The sequence below is a fragment of the Accipiter gentilis genome, chromosome 29, assembly GCF_929443795.1.
Source record: "Accipiter gentilis chromosome 29, bAccGen1.1, whole genome shotgun sequence".
Lineage (NCBI taxonomy): Eukaryota > Metazoa > Chordata > Aves > Accipitriformes > Accipitridae > Astur > Astur gentilis.
In genome coordinates, this window is record NC_064908.1 from 14193255 (window position 1) to 14211370 (window position 18116).

At 49.6% G+C, this 18116-nt stretch overlaps 2 protein-coding genes across 5 annotated transcripts in view; both read left to right on the forward strand.

Annotated features, from left to right (window-relative positions):
- Positions 1–132: 132 nt before the first annotated feature.
- NAIF1 (nuclear apoptosis inducing factor 1) lies at positions 133–5957 on the forward strand. Its single transcript, XM_049831806.1, has 2 exons — positions 133–1235; positions 1914–5957. The coding sequence occupies exons 1-2, from the start codon at positions 374–376 to the stop codon at positions 2375–2377; spliced, it is 1326 nt and encodes a 441-aa protein (XP_049687763.1). The 5' UTR covers positions 133–373; the 3' UTR covers positions 2378–5957.
- Positions 5958–10380: 4423 nt separating this feature from the next.
- Positions 10381–18116, forward strand: part of EEIG1 (estrogen-induced osteoclastogenesis regulator 1) — a 36991-nt gene continuing 29255 nt past the window's right edge. For 2 of the 4 annotated variants that reach the window (XM_049831809.1, XM_049831810.1), the window contains exon 1: positions 12529–12614. Coding sequence is in view for 2 of the 4 variants with exons in the window: in XM_049831807.1 (XP_049687764.1) it covers positions 12469–12614 (146 nt within the window). In the remaining 2 variants the exon portion in view is untranslated. Of the gene's footprint in view, positions 10612–11977; positions 12615–18116 lie in introns of those variants that run through there. The other 2 variants (XM_049831807.1, XM_049831808.1) reach the window with 2 other exon arrangements.

The window sequence follows — 18116 nt, forward strand, 5'->3', positions numbered from 1 at the left end:
CCGGGGCGGAAGGTGGGCGGTACAGGCGCCTGAGAAAAACTCCCATTGGTCGAGCCCCTGGGGGGAGGCGGGGATAAGGCTACAACATCTCCAGTCAGATCGGGAACCGGGCGTCAGTTTGAGCTTGACGGACGCGGCATGTATCCGGTAGCTGCCAAAGCAGGGGACGCCCTGTGTTGATGGACGGGAGAAGTACCCAATGGAATTAGAGCGGGGAAATCCATGGGCGGACCCAGCCCTTCACAGGCCTCACGCAGGCCCAGTGGCATGAGACGAGCGGCGAGGCGGGGCCGTCTCTTGGCCCCCCCCGACAGGCAGCGTGGCTGGCCAATGACAGCGCGGCGCTGCCTGCGGGAGGCGAGATCTCCACCTGATGGGCAGGCGGGCTGCCCTATCAGGCGAGGCAGGAAAGGGGGCTGATTCTGGAAGCCATTACGCCAGTGTCGCAGGGTGGAGGCCGTTGAGTGGGGTTTGCTGGGTGGCTGCGGTACGCAATTTGCGTATCGTTGGCGGTGCCAAGGGGGGAGCGGGGGGGGAACGGACACCTCCGGGCCCTGAGGGGCCTCGGGGCCCCCCTGTTGTCCCCGGCCCCGGGGGCGAGCAGGCCTGGGGGGGGCCCTGCCGCCCTTCGACCCTGCCCAGCCTCCCCCAGGGCCCCCTGGGCCCGGCCAGGCCCCCCCCTGACCTGCAGGTGTCCCCCAGTGCCCCCTCCTCCGTGCCCCTCATGGCCATGGCGTCGCCCCCGGCGCCCCCAGCCAAGAAGCGGAAGATGAACTTCTCGGAGCGGGAGGTGGAGATCATCGTGGAGGAGCTGGAGCGAGGCAAGCACCTCCTCATCAACCACTTCAACGCGGGCGTGCCCCTGGCCGCCAAGGCGGCCGCCTGGCACGACATCCTGCGCCGCGTCAACGCCGTCGCCACCTGCCACCGCGAGCTGCCCGAGGTCAAGAAGAAATGGTCCGACCTCAAGACCGAGGTGCGACGCAAAGTGGCCCAAGTCCGGGCTGCCATGGAAGGGGGAGGCGAGAGCCAGAACGGCAACGGCAACGGGCCAGAGAGCGAAGACCCGACTGGCGCTGCGACCGCCCCGGTTATCCTCACCCCCATGCAGCAACGCATCTGCAACCTGCTGGGAGAAGCCACCATCATCAGTTTGCCGAGTGGGGACTGCAGCGCAGGTGACGGTACCGAGATACCCATCACCGCGTCAGCCACCACAGTCACCCTGACCCAGAGTGAGTGCCGCGCCTGCTGAAGATGCTCTGTTCTGAATTGGAAGGTCATGCGGGGGGCCTTGACACCCACCCATGAGGAAGCCCTGAGCTCTGTGCAGGGAAACCCCTAGCAAAAAGAACCCCCCGCGTCTCTGTAATGAAAGCACCATTCCCAGTATGTCCTCTTGCTGTAGGGGAGTGGCTGCAAGATACGCACCTACTGAAAGTCAGCGTTGATAGCTGAGCTTGGCCTTAAGGACAAGGGAAGCCAGTATCCTTTGCACCTTGCAGATTGTTCAATCCCCCTCTCTGGGAGCAAAAGCAGGGGGAGAAGCACCTCCAAGGCTGATTTCCCAGTCTGCCCCAAAGAGCAGCTGTCCTTCTGACTAGTGGCGTTCTGGGTCTTGTCTTTGCCCTTATGTCACTTGGTTAATGCCACTTGGAAAGATTGTTCTGGAGCTTGAGAAGTGATTTTGTCTAGACAGATAAGGCATTCCCTATTCCTTTGGACTGTACAGCCTAGAAGGAAGCTCGAATGAGGGTGGAGTAGACTTAAATAGGTCATTTTGTGCATTGCTGTTCATTGTATGTTATCTCACTGAACAGGCAGTATTCCTGTGATATTCACTGAATAGTCCTGTAGATAAAAATCCCCATATCGCAGCTACTTCTTACCCGCTTTCTGTCCTTTGTTCTCAGTTCCTGCAGAGACGACCTACCACAGTCTGGAGGACGGAGTTGTGGAGTACTGCACAACAGAAGCCCCCACCACAGTCACTGCCGAAGCTCCCTTGGAGATGATGGCGCATCAACACGAAGTGTCTGCAAAACCCCAGGAGCTGAAAAGCCGAATTGCTCTGAACTCAGCCAAGCTCTTGCAGGAGCAGCGAGTGACCAACTTGCACGTGAAGGAGATTGCCCAGCACCTAGAGCAGCAGAATGACTTGCTTCAGATGATTCGTCGCTCTCAGGAGGTACAGGCATGTGCCCAGGAGCGACAGGCACAAGCCATGGAAGGAACACAGGCAGCACTGAGTGCCCTCATCCAGGTCCTCCGCCCCATGATTAAGGACTTCCGTCGATTTTTGCAGAGCAATACACCCAGTCCATCGGTCACCACTGACCCCAGCCAGACGGGGCAGCAAGATGGCATGATCCAGTGAAAGAAACAGCAATGGGACGTCTTTCTTGGAAAAAATCTGCCCGTGCTGCTGGTGGACACAGGGACCAAGGGGTGCTAGCTCTTGTCAATGTGAAATGGCTCGCCTTGGAGTCTTGCTGAGCCTAAACAGCTTTCTTTCTCTGCTAATCTTATGCTAATCTGCCTTTTCAGACTCCTCATACAGAGCCTTAGCAGGATGTGTAATAAAGCAGGAACTTAACATTGGTTGCTTTAGTTCCTTAAACAATAGATTTATTACTTTTTTTTTTTTAAATTTCTGTTTGGAAAAAACTCTCCAAAGTATGACACCTTTCTCTTTCTCTCTCTGTCAAGATCTAGAGCCTTTAACTGACTTCTGACATGGAGAGTCTTGTTGCGATATCACAGTACTGCAGCTGCCAAGGTACAGTTATCACAAACTGTAGTGCACGGTAGTGAATGCATTTCTGTCTCTTGCTGAAAGCATTTACTGGAAGTGTGGTACTGGATGTGGTACAGCCTTCCCTCTGCACTGAGAGGTATGCATGACATCCAGCCCATGCAGGCCAGCACCAAGCCTACATGCAGTTTAAATCCCACACACATCCCCCGAGGACATACATGGGATTAAAATAATGCATTCACCTCATGTTCTCTCTGCATGCAGTCATGAAATTTCACTATGAACTTGGCAGATGTGATGAAAATTTCATGTCTTGGTTACCAGATACTGTCCTGGGATACGTATTGGAGCAATGTCTTACCTGTCTCAGCGTAGTTAATACACAAGGGCCTGGATGAGTTTCACTCAGGTGGGTGTAACAGGTGAAACTCCGTCTCTCTCCTCTGCATAGTTTGTCACCTCCATAACACCTTGATTCATCTCAGTGGACCTGGACTACAGAGCTTCAGCCACGCAGTAATTCCCAGCATTTAGGAGTTTGTCAGCCACTGATTTAATTGAGTGAATTTTGGAGCATTTCTTGGTTCTGCTGGTGGTGGTGGTGGTATTTGTTCTGTACTTGCTAGGAGGGGGAAGCAAGTACAGCCATTCTTTGTTAGTCTGCTAGCTGGCTTTGAGTGGCATTCTGAGTAATGGGTCGAGGTTCACCTCACTATTTTCGTACCATTATACAGGGTATAACAACATTGCAGACACTTTTCTATTTTTTGAGGTGTTCAGGCTGTGGGGCTTGGTCCTCAGTGAGAAAGCTTAATTTCACAGGATGGTGAATGTGATTCTCACAGACTTGCAGTAACTTCATGGACTTTTAGGTTAAAAGCTCCACTTGTATATGCATGAAAACAAACTTAAAAAAAAAAAAAAAAAAAAAGAAGGAAGCATAACTCATCTCTCCGTACCTTGCAAAGTGTGTCACATTTAACGGGCTTGTTGCTTGCCAGGTATGACTTTTGAAATGGAACTTTTTCAGAGCTGGTATTTGCTTGCTGTTAAGTCTCCTTTAGGGCTGAGACGTGAGCAACGACTGATGAGGAAGTGAATTTGCACAATCAGATTAAACCTTTACCCAGCCTTTTATGGGGGGATGCTGATGGGGGATCCTGGTTAGAGCAGTAGGTGAATAGGCTACTGCTGCCTGTCTCTGGACTTTATTCATCTCCTCTGGTCCACAAGGCTGACAGAGGAGAAAAGGACAGCACAGTGAGAAGGGTTTGTCCCCCAGAAGACTCCCAACCCTTTGGCACTGACATCTCTGCTGAGTCAGGGTGGCATCAGCTGCGTCTTCCCGCCTTGTCTGGCATCTCATCACATGACTAACACTCACCTGACTCTTCCTCTCAGACTTCGTGGAATCAAGTCAATTGCTCAATTGAAATTTATTTTTAAAGTGAAAACTATCTCATATGTGTTGGTTTACCTCATTTGTGTAATGATCTCTCCTTTACAAATACGAATTTTAATAAAAAATACATTTTTGGTAAACAGGCTCTTTCAGTTCATCGGTAATGCTCCAGGGCAAAAATGAGTCCATGACAAGTTTGCAACAGAGAATCCTCACTGAGAAAGGGCCAAAGAAAGCTGTGAACAGCCACGTGTCATGGTAGTTTTTTCTCTTGTTCATGAACTTTGTGGCCTCATATTTACATAATTATGGTCTTTTTCAAATAACAGCTTTTACAGCCTCACCTTGGAGCACTAGTTATTTCATTGTGTATGACAGATTACTGAAGTTTACTAATCTCCCAACTGCTCAGAAGATGCCACAATAGCCTAAAATGATGGATGAAGTACCAGCCTTTGGCATTAAATTGCAGTGTGCATTTTTTCAGTGACTAAGCACTTAAGCTGTGTTAGTTTCATGGGAGTAAACATGTTGCCCTTAGAACCACCCATTTTTCTTGTCTTTTCAGGATAAATATAGAGCTTAGTCAAGCAAGCAGCATTCAGGTGCAAGTTCCATGTACACATTTTTGTCTCATTAAAAAGATGTAGCAACATTTTAAATGTAGGGTGAGCACTGTGATGAGGGGCTTGGTGGTTGCTCATGACGAGGTCATCAAACTTCAGAAGGGAGAGAGAAAAGTGTCCCTTAGAGTTAGAAAAGTGTCTCTTAAAGTTAAAACCAGGAGGAACAGGTAAACGTGGCACTTTAGAGGGTGAAGGTATATATGGGGCATTCAACTGAACAGGGAACTGTTGCCCAAGCAGAACAAAAGCTGAGGAGTAACATCTATAGATGTTCATTTGTGCTCCTCAACTGTTCTCTTTGTACCTAGAGATTTGTATTCAGCATCCAGAGCAGGAAAGAGCTGTGCAGGGATGTTCTGTAGCTCGGAGGTGAAGGTGAGCAGCCGGGAAGCAGGCGGCATCCTTCGTACCTGCTGGAGAAAGAGAAGTTTGGTGAGGGACTCTTGGTGGGTCAGAAGATGAACTTTGCAGCAAATGGGAGGCAGCAGCCAAGCTGCCTGCAGCAGCACTAGGTGCTTCAGGAGCAAAACTCTGCTTGTGATGTGTGCAGCTCAGGCACGGCTTTCCAGGAGATGGCACTGCACAACGGGGCAAGGCACGGGGATCCTGAGCTGCTGCCAAGTACCACGCACTGCAGGGCCCTGGCAGGATGTCCCAGAAATGGCCCTTGTTGTCCAGACCTTTTGTGGTCCTGCTTGCTCCTCTCACTGATGAATCTTTTCAGGACTGAGAGCCCGGAGAGGAAGAAATTCAATGGGCAGAACCCAGCGATGAGGAACACCAGTACCCCTAAAAAAGTCAGGATGCCTGAGAACACAAACCAGGTCCCTCTGCTTCCCAGAAAGATGGGCAGAGGACACCGAGATGTCGGGAGGTCATGTCTCTCTTTGGGACGAGTTCACTGGAGAACCAAATGGGCAGGCACAAGATAAAAAACCACATTAATTCTTTAATTATGAGCAAAGGGGCAGGTTTTAAGATTTTTCAGAAGACCACACATAAATATGTTAGTAGCCCGCAAGTACAGTGTGCTGCCATAGCTACATCGCAGTTCTGGGAGCGGATCCCCGCCAAGGGACAGAATGATATCACCTGCATACTCACCCAAATTACCTTTACCTCCTCCAGCTTGTTTTTAAAGTTCGTCAAGCCTGTTTTGGCAAAGCATTATTCTGGTTTTTTTGTGGGTTTTTTCCTGTTGCCATCTGAGAGGTTATTGCCAGCAGGTACTGTCAGCACAAGTGTGGTTTGTTAAGTATGAAAATTGAAGCATTTAAGATTCTTTGTCTTTCCTGAAAGCATCTGACAAGAAGCTTCACACAAATGATCAGCACAGCTTCCAGGCTGCGTTTTGCGAGCAGGAATGAAGCCCACACCACCTGCAAACTGGGCTCACCAGCCTTTGGGTCCCAGCCCCACAAGGTGGTTAACCCAAGGCAGAAGCCAAGCCCCAGCAGGGACAGTTTCTGTTACCTCTACTGCCTGGGATCCCAAATTAGAGGTTGCCATGTCAAGTGGGAACCACAGACTTACAGTTGTTTCTGCTGCATTTGGGGTAACAGCAGCATTTGCGGGGCTGTAGCCAGAAGGACAGAACCAGTGAGAGCCCGTGGCCAAGCAAGTCTCTTGTCCAGCAGAGCGCTGAAGGTGACACCTGGGATACAGACACAGAATAACGCTTAATAAACACAACAAGCCTCGAGGGAAAGCGGGTTCCAGTCTGCAGATTTTGGAAGAGGCAAACCATCTCCAGTTCCACCAACAGGCCTCCCGGAAAGAAACAGAGAGTCCTGCCGCACATTCCCAGGGCAAACTGGAGCAGACATGGAAACCAGTAAACAAAAAAAGCCAGGCGGCTGGATTTTCTGGTCTGGCCACATGTTTGGGGAAAGGAATCCACCAACTCCAGATTCCTGTGTTCCCTTTGTCTCTGCCAATAACAGGATCCCCCGTCCTGGCAGGCCAGAAACCCACCGTGCAGGTGTGTCCTTCCCATGTCCAACAGGAAACCCAGCCTGGCACAGAAAGTGAAACAGTTCCTGGCCTTTATGATGATGAGTTCAGTTAAATATGGAACTAGTGAAATACACAAGCAGACCAAAGTAGAGCTCGCAGCCTGTTATTAAATTAAGCTGAGAAGACATAGGCTTGGAATAACTCCACACCGTAGGATAATCCTATGTAATGGGGATAGGTACCCATTCCCCTCACAAGGTTTCCAGCAACCTGCATGCTACAGACAGGGCTCACACTGCTGCGGTGTCCTGCCCCGGGGGGCCTGCACCCCCTGCCCCATTTCGGGAGCTCCCCAGCCTGGGTCTGCCCCCAGCTCTGCAGAAGGCACCCACCCACCGTGGCTGTGCGGCTCGCAGCTCCTGTGCAGCTTCTCAGAGCGGGTGCATTGCAGGTGCTTGGCCAGCAGCAGCATGCAGAACACCTCTATAGCATAAAGCATCATGTGACAATCTTTTCTTTTTGGATGACAAGGCTGAAAGCTCATTAAAGCTATTATAATAGAGGTTACAGGTGTAAGAGAGTAGGGCCATTATTGTGTTTATGCTGTTGCAGCAACGTGTATAATTTAGTTTTCAAACTTTAATCATTTGGCTGCTAGGACAAATGGATCAGCGTGATGATGTTTTCCAGAGGAAGATGCTGATAATGTAATTTACAGGGCTTGATGATTTGCTCATGCATCTGGGATTCCCCTGGGATAAGAGATAGGATTTGATAGCTCACCAAACGCATTATAAAATCTATCTCACTTCACCTTGCTGAGTTTTGTCCCTTCTGAATTTATCTTGCCTTGTTTCTCCCCTGCTCCTGTACCTCAGCTCTCAAAGTGGGGAGCCAGGAAGCAAGAAAAGCCGTCTCTGTTCCTGCTCACCTGCAGTGCCAAGGCGAGCAGAGCATAGAGATCCCAGCCCTGGCTGGAGACACACCTCTGGTGACAGCAGAGGTGAGGCCCAGACTTAACTGCAGAGCCCAAACTGATAAATTATCCCAGACCGATAAGACGATGCCCTGAGCCAGCAAAAGTTGAGGAAGTGGTGGCAGCAATGGAGAGAGGCATCAGGAAAGGCTTAGGTCAGGGAGAGCATGGGGCAGAGATGTGGCTGAGGTTCACACAGCAGAGGTGAGGTGGGCATGGTGAGGCCGAGGTCGCAGGAGAGAAATCAACGGCATCCAGTTCTGGGGTAAGCAGAATCAGTATGTATCAGAGCACCCTGTTCACACACATGGCCCCTTAGTGAGTGGATTGGATCTGGATTGGAAAATAATATAAAGCCAGTGGGATGGTGGATGGACAGAGATACCCTGCGCCCACATCGCCTCTGTGGTGCCTCTGTGGGGCTCAGACTAACTCGCCCACTCTGAGATCAGCAGAGACACATGTTTGGAGAAGCACTGTCCCTTTAAAAAATGTGAATTTGTCCAGAAACAATTATGCAGCATAAACACAGAAAAATCAACAGGGTGAATTTCGAACTAATAAAGATTTAATCTCTAAGTCATGAGACTGCGTTTGTTAGGAAAATATACATACCCCTGAGAATCCAGCTACGGTTGCTATATTACACACTGTTCAGCAGCTCACTGGGCATTTTTCCAAATCCGTTTATTTTTAACATCAGTCACATTATTCAATTAATTATAAAAACACTGAGGTTTTCAAGAGATGTTTCTGATAAAACTGCCAAGTAAATATGTGTGAGAACAGCAAGGATTAAAATCTCTAAACTTTAGCATTTGGGGCTGTTGCTATAAACAAGAGAAGTCCTCCGAGGAGGTTATTTATCAGAGTGAATCATACCAGATAACACACAGCCTCCTCCCACACCACAAACAGAGTTTGTCCTTTACCTAGTGAGGAAGCGAAAGATCAACACGTCCATCAGTGGTACGCTCAGGCAATGAGAAGTGTGAGGGACTGGGCTGGATTCTTCAGATGCTTCCAGCATTTGAGCATCCCAGCTTGGCAAATATTAAATATTTAGCAGACTGAGCTCTTTCCCAATAAACTGAGAAATAGAAAGCAAAAAAGCCCAGCCCATCTCCAGCAATGTCTCAAGGCCTTGAAAACACCAGGTATCTATTGATGGAACAATTCAAGCCCTACCTTTAAAAGCAGCCTCCACAAACACTGCTGTATGGGAAGACTGATATGTTCTGAGATGGTTTCACTGTACCAATATGAAACGTTTTCCCAGCCCAAAGTCTGTGTATCTGCTTAACCTTGTAAGCAAGAATCATAACAACACATTTGGCTTAATCCAGTTTTTAACTTTTATCCAAGTACATTGACATGTACTTTTCCTAGCAGACTTTTTTTTTAAAGGCTCACATTGTGGTAGAATTATTTGATAGCTCTGATATTGTCTGCATAGATGGCAAAGATTAAAGGCAAGGAGTCTGGGCATCAAAGCCTGGCAAAGAGAGCGAGGACTCCCAGGCTTTCATCCAAGCTTTACCAGACATGCAAATCAGCCTTGGGAAAAGTCCCTCCCATATGAGCCTCAACTTCTCTGGCAGAGACTCTTAGGCACATCCCTAACTTTAAAAACTAGGCAAATCATATTGATGATTGCAGACTCCTTCAGGACAAGGAGAGACATTTTGTTCTGCTTGCCCTTAAACGATGGAATCCTGCCTAACCAGGGATCCCAGCCACAGCACAGGACACAGCAGCAGCACATAATAACAGGGAGCCATTTTGATGAAGAGATGTGTTTAACTGGTTGCCACATCTCACACACAGAGGGTGAGACTCCAGCTCCCGGCCCTGCCTCGCGCTGCCCACAGGGGTGTGCGGTGCCAGGGCCTCCCTCCTCCTCCACGACAGCCAGCCCAGATGCTGCTGGTCAGCCTGACCCACGGCCCGCTGTGTGGTACCCAAAGGTGCCAAGAGAGGACAAGGCGGCCACACCGCTGCATTTGTGAGGCAGTGCTGTCTGAAGAGCTGCAGCGCATGGGACGTAACCATTGGAAGGTGTGTCACCAGGAGCTGCCTGGGCAGGGAAGGCACTGGGACAACGACAGGGCAAGGGGTCCTGGATGTCAAGGGGCAGCGCTGAAGAGGACGCAGAGAGACCACGTCTGTCAGAGCTGCCTCTCCCATCACCTCAGCCCACGCAGGGTCACCTCGGCTGCAGGCTCCAGCAGCCGAGGCCTGCCATCCTCTCATCCAGCCCGCTCCAGCCCCGCGCACTCCAGCGCCATCTCGGGGCTGCTCGGCCTGCGGGGTGCCTATGGGACATCCGGGAGTAGGGAAGGGGGGGTGGGGAAGGCCCGAGGAACCCCCTGCCCGGCAGCCACACGACTGGCCAGACAGCCAAGCTGCACCACGCTCCCGCCGCCCTCCCCGCTGATGCGACACCGGAGCCGCCACAGAGCCCCCCGCTTCCCGCCCACTCTCTCAGCCAGGAGGCGGGTCTTGCCCAAACTGACAGCCTCCGCCTCCAATCGCCGCGTTTTTTCCCCGCCCCGTGCCGGAGCAACCAATCAAAGTCTCGTCGTTCTCGGCCCGCCTTCTTGCGGCTTGTCCAATCGGGCGGCGCCGCTCTCCTGCTCCCCTCCCCCCTCTCCGTGGAGGAGGGCGGGAGGGGGGGGTTGGTTACGTAGTGTCGGATCGGTATTCCCGAAGCGCGGTGGTGGCGTTGCTCTGCCTTGTAGCTGCTTGCGGAGTTGGCGTAGCGGCCGCAGTTTGCGTAGCGCTAGCAGAGGCGGCTGTGGCGGGGAGCAGCGGTGGCTGTGGCGGCCGTGCGAGGAGAGGGCAGGAGGTGCGAGCAGGGCCGGGCAGGGACCGGGCCAGGACCGGGCCGCAGGTCGGTGGAGGGAGCCGGGAAGCGGGCTGAGACCTCCCGTCGGTCAGCTCGTGATTGGGGGGCCGGGAGAGGGGCTGAGACCTGGCTGCAGCTCGGTGCACGGATCATGGGGCCGGAGCTGGGCTGCGGTGCGGCCCGGCTGCGGCCCAGTGCATGGCTCCTGGGGCTGGGAGGGGGGCTGATACCTGGCTGCAGTTCACTCTGTGGTTCATAGGGCCGGGAGGCAGGCAGAGACCTGGCCACCGTTCAGTGCTTGGCTCAGAAAGAGAGCTGAGACCTGACCACAGCTTAGTGCATGGCCCAGGGGTGCCAGGGGACAGGCTGTGATCTCACTGCAGCCTGGTAAGTGGTCCATGGGGCCCAGAGGCAGGCTGATACTTGTATGCATCTCGGTGCATGGTCCGGGGGTCTGGAAGGCAGGCTGAGACCTAGTAGCAGCTCTGTGCAGGGGCAGATATGGCTCATGGAGGGGGCTGGTGGTGCGGAACGGAACAGTCGCCAGTCTGCCCTCTTGCTCTGCTCCGAGGCAGTCGTAGGAGAGTGGTGCCTCTGCAGAGGTGCCCAGGCCCCGGTGCAGTGGGCAGAGCTGCCTGGACTCGCCTGCTGCCACCCAAGCGGGAGAGGGGCTTTAACCGTGCACCCGTACAGGCAGCAGGATCTTTGCCTGCATTGGTTTGCAGTCATTAATTCTTAGTATCGGTGAGGATTGTTTACTGCCCGGTGTTCATAACCTTGTCCCTTTTAGATGCTAATCAGCTCTTGCCTCCCTGGCTTAAGTGTTGCATAAATCTATAATGAAATTACTGTCTCCAGCCCCAAAACTGAACTGTGCAGGGCACAGCTTGGTGTAGACCTGGTGCTGGGAGAAGGCAGCATACTCGGTGGGCCTGGCTATTGGACAGCCAGATGACCTGATTCGGTTGTTATGCTGTGTAATCTGGAGCAGACTGCTTTTTTTTCCTATGTGCTGCTTCCTCCATTTATAAGATACAGGTGCTAACAGTTAGGGCTGGTTGGAAATACAGAAAAGAAACAGATTTTTGCATTTCATGAGATTGCTTTTGCTTACACTTGTTAGACTACAAATTAGACTGATCTTGCTCTGTAAACTGCTTCTAAAGATGATGGGTGAAAATAGAGCAGATTTTTATTAGCAGCTTTGCAAAACAGAAATTACGAGGGGGATGACAACAGTGAAGCTTGCCCTAGGCAAAAAGGGGAAAGAGGATGTTGGGGCCAGGCTAATTGGGGCCATACCTCTTAAGACTGGTATGAGTCCAGACTGAATATTACCCATCCAAACAGGTTTTAGAGGAGGAGGAGCCCAAGACTGGCTGGAACTAATTTACTCATTTCCCTCCCAAAGGCTGACCCGAAGACCTGTATCAAGGACTTGCACAAGAGGAGGAGATAGAAACTGGAAGCTCTCTGAATGTGCTGCCCTCAGACTTAAGGCTTCATCGGAGACTTAAGATGACTTCTCACGAGAGATGCTTTCTGGAGGGGTTGTGCTGAAGACAGAGCACTGCAGCCTCTAACTGGGACAGCTCCTGCTGGTCTGGAGCTGAGACTGACTTCTCTCCCTCCCTTTTCCCTTGGAGATGTTGCAGAGATTTAATCTGACCTCTTCCTCCTCACCTGAAGCCTGCCGTGGCGATGATCCCACAGCCAGATCCGACCACCAAAGAGAAGAGGATTGTGCGTTTGAAGCTGGGCCATCTTTGTAACTGAACTGGAATTTACTCCCTGCTTGCACTCCTTGAACGAGTGCCGTTCCTCTGCTTGTCTGTGTGTGTTTTGAGCCGCTCCTCCCCAGTCTTGTTTGGAATTCCTGGGCTTTCCACGCTGAATTTGCCCATGGCTTTCCTGATGAAGAAGAAGAAATTCAAGTTTCAGACAAGTTTCACTCTAGAAGAGCTGACTGCTGTCCCCTTTGTGAACGGGGTTCTGTTCTGCAAAATCAGGCTGCTAGATGGAGGAGACTTTGCTAGCTTATCTACCAGGTAAGAAGCTGCTTGCAGACTTGCTTCCTGGCTGTGCTTCTTTCCCTGGTTACTCTTCAGTTGAGCGGTTTAGCATATGGCTACCACTTGCCTACCCCTTGATGGGATTTTAATAGTTCTGTTGTAGGGCCCCACATGCCACATATTCTCTGGAGCAGGGGGGAAGAACATAGCTGGGGAGCTCTGAACCTGGGTGGTGTTGGCTGATCAGAGCTGGACTGAATTTTTAAGAGATGTGGGGAGGGAGCAGGAGGTCGTTCCCCTGAAAGGGACTGGGGTTTGTAGATGAAATCCTCTCTCCCCCATCCCCCTCCCTGCCCTTGCCCAAGCTCTCACATGCTATTTCAGACCGTATGCTATTTTGCTTTCATGCCCGACTTGAAACTCAACTCTGTAGAAGACTGTATCTAAGCAAATCAACCCTTCCCAACTTTGCTCTCCCCTTTTGCTTTTGAATTACTGTTCTTGGTAAGAGTGGAAGTAGCTTGCTTTGCATTGCAAATTGCTGTGCAAGGGAAAACTGCTGCCTGGAGTCAAAGTTGTCAGTGTTAAAGACACAGTTTATCTCCTTGAACTGATGCCATTGCATCTTCAAGTTTATAGCTGCAGTATTTTCTTTTTTATGTGATCGGTCATACCAGGATCATTCTGCTGCAGATCCTATAAGGTTGTTCTGCCATCGTGTATTGGCATTTCTCTGACTCCTTCAGGCAGGTCTGTCCCCACTCCTGCTACTAATTGCTCATAAAAACTTGCTTTGTTTCCAACTATGCACATAGATTATCACCAGCAGTATGCAAACGTGAATTCCATAACAGCCCAGACTTGCTTTCTTTCTGCCTCAAGATGTGAAGGAAGCCTTCAGTGGCTTTCAAAACTTGTTTTTTTGCTTTCCTGAGTGACTGCTCAGTTTTAAAGGTACAGGATTAGTTTGTGCTAGCTGTTAAACTGCTTTATCCCAGAGATGAAGCCTGGTTTGGTCTGGTTTTCCTCTTTGTGGTGCTGTACACTGAGCTTTCTCATTTCAGAAGAGAAGATTTTATTGGGCAAGCATAAAACATTTCTGTCTTGCAAATAGAAGTGGTAGGGCATTGCTCAAAGCTTGGTTTTTCTTCCAGAGGCACAGTGCAACCTCATCTGAATTCTGTAGAAGCCGTGGGTGTGGAACACCTCCAAAAATGGACTTTGAATTAATTTCTCTTTTGAAGAAAATCTATCAAAAGAGCTTTTCCTTACAGTGTTCTCCCCTGAGGCTAGATCCTTGGGTTTGGTGGAAGCAGCTTATCTAAGGAATTCAAACAGTATGTGAACTTGGAAAGAAATTAACCCCTCTGCTTCCTGGAGTCAATAAAATGAGTTGAACTGGAGGGTATCTCAGGAAAAGCCTGTGCTGAGAAATGTAGATTTCCTTCTCCCTGTCATCCTTGAAAGCAGCTTTTAGGAGCTGTCGCTGGGGTTTGCTGATGCAGCCAGCCGTTTGGGTTGCATTGGGTTGTTTTCTGAGCTGGCTGGCGTTCAGCAGTTCGCTCAGTGCAGCGCGTTGCAGATGTGTTCCAGCAGCGAATCCTCTGTAATTTAAACCAAACACATACATTACTCTCAACTGGCTTGATTGCTTATAAACGAGCAAAGGGGAAGTAGGCTGTTGGGTTTGCCGCCTTTCCCCTAACCTGTCTGTACTCTAACTGAAAGCACATGGAAACCTGTTCCTGCTTGAAAAGTTAGGAGTCTCAGTGGTATTGAGTCATTTGACCTTTTCCAAATATTTTTCTCTGTTGCAGTTAGAGAAACTTCAGGAGAGGTGAATTTCCAGGAACAGTGAGGAGAAGAGTTACTGTGTGGAAAGGCTCCCAGATCATGCCTTGGCTCTGTTCTATGCTCCTCTAGTCATTTCTGTGACCTTTTTGATACTCTTTGGATCTGGGGAAAATTACAGCATCTCCTTCCCTTTATCCATGTTGTGTTAGAAGGCTATACATTATTTAGGACCTGTGATTGTTTCTCTGAAATCAACCACTGCCAAAAACGACTGTGTTTGAGGTTGCAGTGTCTGTCAGGTCATCTTTTGTGAGCTGCTTATGTAAAAGTCTGGTGTTTGCTCTGCAATCAATTTGGGCTTCTTCTGCGGTCTGTGGCAATAGGAGGTGTGCAGCTATGATTGAGCACACCAGTAGCTCTTTCAGCCCATGAATTTTCAGAGAACTGATCTGAACAAGGTGTCCCATGTCATTTGGAGTCTGTAAACAGCAGGGAGAAGTAGGTATAAGAACCCTTTGTAGGATACACTAAATCAGTTTTCTTTTTTTCTCGATTAAGTGACATATGACGTGGTAAGAAGAGTGTTGTCTGACAATGTAAGAATCTCCAGAGGCAGATTTTTCAGGTTATTTACAATAGACTTACTTGGCAGCTTGGGCGTGTCTGTAGTGAGAGGTGGAGATATGCTATATCCAATGAGTTGCTAGGTGGCACCAGGTTAATTTGACCTGTGAGCAGAGCAGAAGTGGGAGGCTGTCCTGCCAGCTCCCGTCAGCCCATCCTGGTCCCAAGTCCACTTCAGCCTGGGTTGCACATACCTGCTGCTGCCTGGTGCTGTGGTTCCAGTGGGACGCACCTCGGGCCGGGACCCCCCTCCTGGGCTGTGAGCTGCTCACATCTCCTCTGCCTGGACTGGGACAAAGCAGCTTGGCTGGAGGGGAACCTGTCTAAAATGCATTAAGACTTAACACTCTTAGGAATTCAAGGCACTCTGGAAAAGGTCCAGGTCCTGTCAGCATATTCAGCTTTGGGGATCTGCCTCTCTTGGGTTTTCTGGTTTGGTTTTTTTTTCTTGCAGGCAGGTACCGTTTTTCCGTGCTTGCTGTGCTTAGGCCTTGCATTAAACCATGGGTATTTTAACTGACTAAAGTTGCAGCTGTGAATATCCTTTTGCTTGTCCTTTCCCCTCCCTTTGTAAAGTCTCCTTATGTTCTGGTGGGGCTTCTGAGTGCAAGACTTACCCGTTTCAGTTTACAGTGCTCTGCATGGAAAGTACCTATTGTTTGTGCGTTTATCACCCTGTTGTTGGATTACCGAAGTTGGTCTTCTGAAAATGCATCTGAGCCGGGTGTAGGCCAGGCAGGTGCTGTATTTCCCCACGGAGAAGTACCAATATTTTCCTTGAGTAGTATTAATCCAGATACTTAAATAGCACAACTGCCAGTGAATTCAGTTCCCTCCCAAGTATCTTTAAAAATAGCAGGCACAGAGCAATAGCGATGTATTCATGGCAACCGTTTTTGTGAAGCAGATGGGCTGCTGCATTTTGTACCAGTTTGAAGCTTTTTGGGGGGGTGTGCATCTTTGTTCCTAGAGAGATGATATGATAAGCTCATCAGGAGGTTTTGGATCCATGGATCGGTGCAGGCAGGAGCCTGGATGTCCAAATGAGGCAAAGCTACAGGCTGATGTAGCACGTACATGTACATCTTTGGGTACCATAGAAGAGGAAGACTTGATTAAATTTATCCCCCCTCTTTGCTTACAGTGTCAGTTAATGTTGAGTGACAGCCAGATGCTCTTTAACTTGGAGCTGATTGATTTCTGGCTGCGTGTTGGTAATGAGCATTGCTGGTGCATGATGTGAAGGAAGTGGAGAGCCAGGTGTTATCCACAGACTCCTGACCCTTCATCCTATGTTGTTCTGTTAGCGTGCCAACAGTTTCACTCTGGTATTTCTGGATTTGAAGGAAGGGATTGTACTCTGAAAGCCCCTGGCTGGCTCTAGAGGAAAAACTGTTTTGCATGAGGAGAGCAACTTTGAGGGCATTTCCCACCTTCCTCATTGTCTTCTGAAGGCACCTCAGACTGTATTTCCTTAGGGAGCATGCGTTCCCAAGCACATTTCAGCTGGGTTTTCTGGTCCTGGCACTCCTGCGCCATTTTGAACCAAAGAACATAGTTTGTTTCCTGCAGCCCAGCAGCTGTTTGCATGCAGGCTCGATCTGGGAAGAGCTGACCCTGTTAGGGTGGTCTGGCCTCAAAGTATTTTGGTGCTGTAAGCTTGAACTGAGAATGTTCTTAGCCTTGCAATTTTTAATAAAAGTGAAAGGCCACTTCCTGCACTGCATGCCTTTTTTTTTTTTTTTTTTTCTTCTGTGTGTGTAAAGCTGCATCAAGAAAGCCAAAGGAAATTCTGATCTTTGGGGAGGCACCTCATACTGATAGCTCCCGGTGGACTGAGGTCAGCTTTTGTGTAAGTGTGGCTTTGTCATCCTTATGTAGGTATGGACCTAAAGGTACTTGCTTTTCTCAGCTGGCAGGATGAAAAGTATTATTATGTCTTGGTAGTATACACAACACAGCTGACGATTCAGAAACCTTTGCAAAGGGAGGTGCAAGTTGTACCACCTCTGAAAAGCAGCTGTGTCTCAGTTGTGACAGTTGGAAATCATCTAATTCCCTGTCTTCACATAGTCACCGTGCCTGATGTTACAGAATCCTTCAGGTAACTAGGTTCACCACGTCTGGCTCTTTCATACTGGAAAATTGTTAACTGTTTGGTTAATCAGAGACCAAAGGACTGATTCAGCCCGCTTGAGATCTAAATCTTCACTGCTGTCTGCCTTAAAACAAAGGTTAAGGAACTAAATAGTTTCTTCTAGAGTCAGTGTCCCCAAGAGGGAAGAAAACTAGTAGCAAAAGGAGAGGATTGCTGGCTGAGTTCTGGCTTTTGATTTGAGTGGGATTGCCACAGTTGAGTAGAGGAAGGAACTTGGCTGTGGCTCTAAACCATTCTCCCAGTTCCATATTTTAGGAGGACATGCATTTGGCTCTATCCTGCTAGAGCGTGTGGTGTGATAACATATTTAAAAAGTGCTTTTGTTGCAAACATGTCTGAAAATGCAGACCTTTCCCATGTGTAAATATATTCCTAATATACAGACCAAGAGAGTGAGTTTTAATGCTCCAGAGCAGCTTCACATGCTAACATCCTTCTTCCCTAGCTGCAGCCTCAGGAGTGGGCTGTGGGGGTGTTAATGGAGGAGGCACTTGAATACAGTCTCTAGAAATGATTTGCAATAAAACATAACCTAGATCAAGATAATATTAAGGCATAGTACCTGCACTGCTTGCATTCTGAAACAAATATAGGGAAACTATGCAGCAAAGATCAGAAAAAGGGGTTTCATTCCAGCAGTTTAGCTAAATGTAAGTGAAAGTCGTGAGAGCAGAAGCAGTGGATGAGGTTTCACCTCTGGCAAGTTGAGTACGTTGGAAAAAGTGCAGAAGTGGTACAGCACTGAAAGGTCCCCAGCACAAACGATCTTAAGCTGTGCTTTGAGTTTGGAGAGCATTTCTATCACCTTTTCTGGGCTCTGGCTGCTACACCTGCAGGGTCTGACCACAGAGGCTTTGGGGTGGGTTGATTTGCTTTGTGCTGGACTTGCCTCTTCCTGTCAACCGTCACTGCTTTGGAGCCTGTTGCAAGATTGGCAGTTACGTTGAAACTTTCCTGCCACA

What these genes read in the sequence shown, in the direction of transcription:
- NAIF1 (XM_049831806.1), top strand. Translation starts at nt 374, where the DNA reads ATGGGCAGGCGGGCTGCCCTATCAGGCGAGGCAGGAAAGGGGGCTGAT. An exon ending in CACAGTCACCCTGACCCAGA is followed by an intron (nt 1,236 to 1,913) that starts GTGAGTGCCGCG and finishes CTTTGTTCTCAG; the next exon opens with TTCCTGCAGAGACGACCTAC.